Source organism: Kryptolebias marmoratus, linkage group LG12 (assembly GCF_001649575.2).
Source record: "Kryptolebias marmoratus isolate JLee-2015 linkage group LG12, ASM164957v2, whole genome shotgun sequence".
Classification (NCBI taxonomy): domain Eukaryota; kingdom Metazoa; phylum Chordata; class Actinopteri; order Cyprinodontiformes; family Rivulidae; genus Kryptolebias; species Kryptolebias marmoratus.
Window position 1 is genome coordinate 3,179,753 of NC_051441.1, and position 6,367 is coordinate 3,186,119.

Sequence of the window (6,367 nt, forward strand, 5' to 3'; positions counted from 1 at the left end):
TTATTGTATTTATCTAATAATAGGCTGGGTTATCTTTATTTCAAGCTCTTTTCAAACGCAGTCAGCGACATGGGGTGGAAATGGGTCTTCTGATTAAAGGTTGAAGACCCCCTGAATTAAAGTCTTTAAATTGTTCTGTAGTTTGAACAACACCAAGTTTCACAATCTCCAGATTTACTCAGTGAAACGGTTTAGGTCGGACAGGATTACTGGATCCATTTCAGCGGCATCATAAACAACCAGACCGATGAAACAGAGACTGCTGACTCGACACAAGTTAAAATTAGCATGAAGCCCCCCACTCACACACACACACACACACACACACACACACACACCCCTCTCCGGGGCTCGTTATAAACTGCTTCCTACAACCAACTCCAGGAGGTCAGGATTCATACAGGGTGGATTTCTCTCACTGTTAACCATGAAAGACAAACAGTTTAACAGATTCCAGTGCATTTATTGTTCGCTCAGATAAGAAACAGCCTGACAGACACACACACATATATATTAAAATTTATTTAATAGTACAGTTTAAAGATTATAATAATGCTTTTATATATCCAATTTAATCATAGCTATGTGTTCAAATCTTTAAAAAAAAAAAAGAGAAGGTGGGAAACACCACCAGATAGTGTACTCCATACCAACAGATTAGGTTTAAAAAGCTTCATGAGCTAAACATGTTTCCAACAGACATTTAACAGGAACTCAGGAAAACTCCAGCTGTTTTATTTGTTCTCACTGGATTCTGACAGTTCACCCAATCGTTCAGTTTTATCATCATTAAATGAGTCGGGTCGTGACACAAACAGGGAAACTTGTCCCGTCGGAGACATGTTGTCTGTTCGGAGCTGGGAGGCAGCGTTATGGACCGGGATGAAAAAATAACAAAAGAAGCAGGAAAAAACGGAGCTAAGCATTGCTTCTGAGTGTGCTCGTACAGGTTTTGTAGTGATCTTTCACATGGCTTTCACTTTGATTTGCTTCATCTTCATCTGCTTCTTCTCAATCTTCTTCTGCTCCCGCCGCTGCGCTGCTTCCTGGAGAAGAAACAGGAACAGAAATAAGAATAAACAGCAGGAGGAACGTTACCGTTCTGCTGGCTTTAATCAGAAAACGGGTCACATTTAGAAACCAGTGGCTGCTTCACTGAATGCTGAGGCAGAATTCATGTTTTCCTCTTTAAACTTTGTTTTGTAGGTTTTTTGGGGGCCTAATTTATTTAGCAAACTTTAAAATGTTCAGCTCCTTCAGGACTTTTGGTTTTTGTAACTTTTAAACTTTCTAAAATATTTTACTTTACTTACATTGTTTTTCTGATTGAAATGAATGATACTGAATAAAGCTTTATTTTGAGCTTTTAGCTACTGCTCTGCTAACTCTGCTAACTTTAGCTTTCAGCCCGTTTTGCTTTGGTCTCCTTCTTTGCTAATTTCAGCTTTTGTTCCAGTCTTTTTAACTTTAACAACTTAAATTCAGCTTCTCAACAAATCCCAGCAGTCATTCAGTACTCAGCATATTTGCAGAAAAAGTTGTATCTTTAAAAAAGGACAGAACTCCACTATTAAACATGTCTCAGTGACACCAGTTTATCTGTAATGAAACAGACTTATTTTTAAGTCTGCGTGGAACGTTTCAGACCTCCAGACGTCGCTGTCTGTCAGGGTCCTCCTCATTCATGATCCTCTCCTTCTCGGCCCTCTTCTTCTCCTCTCTCCGGGTCTGCGCTGCTTCCTGGCGCTGAGCGTGGGTCTGCTTCAAGAAGTTCTCCTCCACACGGGCCCGGTTTCTGTCAGCTTTCAGTTTGCCCTGAAAGAACAAGGAGGAGGTGATTACAGCTCCGTTTTCAAAGCCCGAACTCCAGCGACAAACGTGTGGCGCCACTCACCTCTCTGTTCAGACGCAGCTTCTTGACTTTATCGATGCTGTAGATCACCATGTTCATGAGAGGAAGCAGAGAGTCCATGTCTTTGGGAGATGTGTTGCCCATGCCAGGCACTGTACACAACATCATTCAGCACAAGTTAAACACAAGAACAATCAAATGAATCATATTTCTAAGATATTAGAGAAAAAGCTCACCATTAAATGTAAACAGCAGTGTCTTCTTGGTGTCAGGCAGCTTCAGAGGCTGACCATCCCTGAGGAAACACAGATATTAGCACAACATTCAAATCCCTGACTGCTGCCAAGAACAACAGGATGAAGGAAACACTCACTCTTGCATAACTTTTGGACCAGAAAATTGGTCCGAGAAATGGATCGACTCAATCTTGTCCGCATAGTTGGTGATATAATGTACCATCTAAAAAAATAAAAACAACAAACAGATCCAGAAGTTCAAATGACAGAGCTGCATTTAAACAGCAGGAGTTGAGTCATGTTCCTGCTTCACCTTGTTGTCCATCACGCCATCCGTCACCTCGCCCATCTCACTCAGGATCGCCATCGAGTCTGGAAGACCGTACTTGGCCCCGGACTTCGGTTTGTCGTTGCAGAACTCACTCTGCCAAAAAAACACATTAAATATTGACTAAAACTGACTGAAATAGCACCATTCTGTACCGGGTACCAAAAGGAATTTCTGTTTCAGGTTTCTGTGGAAGAGACTCACCAAGTCCTGCATCTCCTTCTGCAGCCGAGCCATGGCCCTCTTAGTGCCGACAGCAAACACGAAGGTGTCCATGTCCTCCTCATTCAGAGTCACTTTGATTTGCTACAAGCCAACACAGAGACACTAATCAGACTGAAACTCACTGCAATGATGCAATCTGCAGTTTCCTCATGTCGACGGTTAATGTGAAACTACCAGGTGTTTGTTTACCTACAAAACAGCTAAAGTGACTGAAAAAAGGTCAACAATGGTGACGTTTGTCCTAAAGACATCTGGGATGGAGAAGTCCAACAGTTTTGATGTGTTTGTACATATTTATGCTCAGATTTCATAACAGCATATCGATATATCTGGAAAACGCCCGAAGTTAACTCAAACTGCACCATTTGATTTAGTTCAGGATCATCTCTCTCTCTCTTTTATGTTTGATTTCATGAGTAGCTTTTAAAAAAGAAAGCTTCTTTTAAAAACAAAACAAGATAAATTGGTACCACTTGGTCGCAGGTGGGCCTCATCATCCTGGTCAGAGTGTTGAGCAGATCCTGCCTCTTCAAAAACTGTAAAGACCAAAAGAAATATATTAGATAATACACACAGAAAACACAGCTTACAAAAGGATATATACACATGAAATTAATGATACCTTGAGCTGGATCAGCATGCCCTCACAGCACACTCGCCCAGAGCACCACAGGTTGTAGATGTGTTCATTCTCCTGATTCAGCTTCCCGGTGCTCACAGGCTCTTTACTCGTACCATCATCACCTGTCACACACATTTTGAACATATAATCTACAGAACTATAGCTACACAGGGAAACAATGCAGGGTGATAATTCGGACGCAGCAGCAACACAAAGAAGAGAAGGACTCACCCACGAGAGCGAAGTTGCTCTCCAGAAGCTCCCTGTGTGAGTTGAACCAGGCCTGAGCGAGCCGACTGTTTTTGTTCTTGCCTATGATGTAGTTCATGATGTAGGAGAGCAGGCCGGTCACCATCAGGATCTCCATGTAGTAACTCTCCCAGCTGTTCTGAAGATGAGCAGGAACCTGCAGGGAAATACAAAGTCCCCGTGTGGGTTATACTGCAGCAAAATTACCAGCAATCTAATGTTTGATCATTTAACAGAGGCTTGACGATGACCAGGTTGTTGTGATCTCTCATGAGTGAAGCAAACAAATGCAGCACCGTGATGAAAGAACGGCAAACCTTGTATGGAGCTGCTGTGTTGAAATTAGCTGAATGTTAGTTAATCACACTACCTGCAAAGAACTAATAATGTCAAACAAATCAAATGCCTAATCAACAAGACTAACAGCTGTGAATTAGGCTAAAAAAAATCATACTTGAAGAGTTGTAATAAAAATAACACTGCTCTATTTGTATTTGATTTAACCTCCTATTGTTGAAGAAGTGTGTAGTGTAAAAAAAGAAACTGGGGTGGACAGTATCTCAGAAGGTTTAAGCAATAAGCCTGGTTTACCGTGTGGATTATGAGGGGGTCCTTCATGGAGTGGCTCGTCTTCTCCATGTCTCCGATCCCCTCAAACTCCTCCTGGTCATATTTGCTGTACATGTCTTGATCCTTGGGAGAAAAAAAATATACAATAAATGACTTGAGAGTCTGAATCAAAAGCTCTGCTCAAATATTAAGTTGTTTACAATAATAAAGTTTTATACTTGTGTCTCAGAGTCCTCAAAACCGTCTTGTCCGTCCTCCAGCTCCACGGTGGCTTCGTCTTCATCCTCCTCGGGCTGCGAGGACGCTGCGGCACGTGGTGGGGGAGCAGTTTCTGCCTCAGCTGTCGGATCGTCATTCGTGTCTTCAAACTCGGCAAAGTCATTGTCGTCAAAGTCTGCCAGGTCCTCCCCGTCGTCGAAGTCGTCATTGTAATGTCCCTCGGAGACGGGGAGGGCCAGGAGGAGGAGCAGCGTGGGTACCAGGAGGAGATACACACTCCGCATGGTGGAAGCTGCATTACAGCAAAATAATGAGATGGAGAAACAATCAATCTGTGAAAGGTTAAAGAAATAAGATGTAAAGGTTCAAACTCTGACAACAATCCTGTGTTACAACAGACAATGGCTCTGAAGTCATTACTGCTAATTATATTAATTTAAGCTCAACATCATACAGGGTAATATTTCCAAGGGGAAAAACATGGACAACAGAAGTTCACCCCAACATCAGACTGTGCACTGCTCAGAAAAAAGACAAAAACACCAGGAATCTGCAGACTACAGGCCTCCACGTGTTCAAGTTTAGGACAGGACACAGAAAACGACTGGACAAGTAGAACCTATACAGAAAAGTTGCAAGGAAATTCAATTTTATTTTCTAAAATGGCAGCACATGTTAAGTTTGCAAAGTTGAAACTAAAAAAATACACGATTTCTAGACTAATTCTGTGGATAAATGGGTTTTAATAGTCACTTTACACGATATATGACGGCATATTACAGTAAGACTAATAACATATTTAAGCCCTTTACACCATTGAGGCAAGTTTTTTTAGTTTTAGCTAAATCTTCGAAGAGTTGTCGATATGACGCAAAGTGAGCTTCCTCACGTAAAACTAATCGATTACGTCTAACTTCACATACTTATCATCTCAGTTACAAATCAATAAATGTTAATAAATCGTAGTATTAAATCAGAATACTTAATCAACGCGACAACCCTCAGCTCACCCATTTAATCTCCGTTAGCATTTTTAGCATTAGCATGGTAACGGTAGCTAACAAGCGTAGCACCTTTTCTGACGAACAACCACTAATTATAACATAAATCAAACAGTTTTCTTCTCAGCACGACTGCGATTAAAGTAGTATTTCGAAAATAAAGTAGTGAAAGTGCATCTCACCAACTGACTAGCGGCGGTAATAAAAGGTTAAACTGGTTGAGAGTAAAAAAATCAGAACCGTCCTTGAGGTTCTGCTACGCCTGAAGCAGGAAACTCCTTGACACATGGTGGACCTTTCAAAATAAGAGCACCACTTGGGAACAAATCCATTCGTGCTTTTCTGAATTAATTTAAAATTGAACGCTAAAATGTGTATAGTTATTGCTTTGTTTAAAATCTAAACAATACTTAAACCAATAAACTGAACTAATAAGTATAGAAAGTAAATTTAAATCTTAACTAACAGTAAAGTTTAATTTCGGCAAAACACACACAACATAGCTACAACAATGTCATTTATTTTAATAATTATGTCTTATGTAAACGAGGGATGGAAAAACGGCAAAATACATTAAAATCCTCTATTAATACCGGCACTGGATACAGTTTCCTCTCGAGGTCATAATGTGTGCCTACACGTTTTATATTATAAATTGAATGAAAATAAATAAATAAATAGAAGTATGTTTATCATAATAGCTAACAAAAGGTGGTGTTGCAGCTACTCATTATGACCACTAGATGGCAGAATTACAAAAATCTAAAAGTGAGATTATTCTTCAGTATAGAAACAAAGACAGAAGATGTATAATAATAACATTATAATAATAATAATAATAATAATAATAATAATAATAATAATAATAATAATAATAATAATAATATGTTTAAAATAAAGTTAACAAGTTGATATTTAACCCTCTGGGGTCTAGGGTGAAACTGGACGTTTTTTGGACTATTTTAAATTTGCTTTATATTTCACCCTAAAAGTGGTTTAACCTGCCATGTTTGGGGTCATTTTTTTCAGCACAACCTCCCAAGTGTGAATTTCAAGTAATATTTT

The 6,367-nt window shown here is 39.8% G+C and overlaps 1 protein-coding gene across 2 annotated transcripts; it reads right to left on the reverse strand.

The window, feature by feature from the left end:
- Positions 1 to 442: 442 nt before the first annotated feature.
- ccdc47 (coiled-coil domain containing 47) lies at positions 443 to 5,600 on the reverse strand. Of its 2 annotated transcripts, XM_017419299.3 has the most exons (13): positions 5,485 to 5,600; positions 4,301 to 4,593; positions 4,104 to 4,205; positions 3,495 to 3,669; positions 3,264 to 3,385; positions 3,112 to 3,177; positions 2,621 to 2,722; positions 2,402 to 2,512; positions 2,226 to 2,311; positions 2,089 to 2,147; positions 1,895 to 2,004; positions 1,648 to 1,815; positions 443 to 1,046 (listed from the first exon to the last, which is right to left on the reverse strand). In XM_017419299.3, the coding sequence occupies exons 2-13, from the start codon at positions 4,583 to 4,585 to the stop codon at positions 966 to 968; spliced, it is 1,467 nt and encodes a 488-aa protein (XP_017274788.1). In that variant the 5' UTR covers positions 4,586 to 4,593; positions 5,485 to 5,600; the 3' UTR covers positions 443 to 965. The 2 variants fall into 2 exon arrangements, with proteins under 2 accessions (XP_017274788.1, XP_024862439.1); XM_025006671.2 differs by lacking the exon at positions 5,485 to 5,600 and having other exon boundaries at positions 4,301 to 4,613.
- Positions 5,601 to 6,367: the final 767 nt, after the last annotated feature.

What these genes read in the sequence shown, in the direction of transcription:
- ccdc47 (XM_017419299.3), bottom strand. Translation starts at nt 4,585, where the DNA reads ATGCGGAGTGTGTATCTCCTCCTGGTACCCACGCTGCTCCTCCTCCTG. An exon ending in GAGCAACTTCGCTCTCGTGG is followed by an intron (nt 3,386 to 3,494) that starts GTGAGTCCTTCT and finishes TGTGTGTGACAG; the next exon opens with GTGATGATGGTACGAGTAAA. An exon ending in GGCCCACCTGCGACCAAGTG is followed by an intron (nt 2,723 to 3,111) that starts GTACCAATTTAT and finishes GTTGGCTTGTAG; the next exon opens with CAAATCAAAGTGACTCTGAA.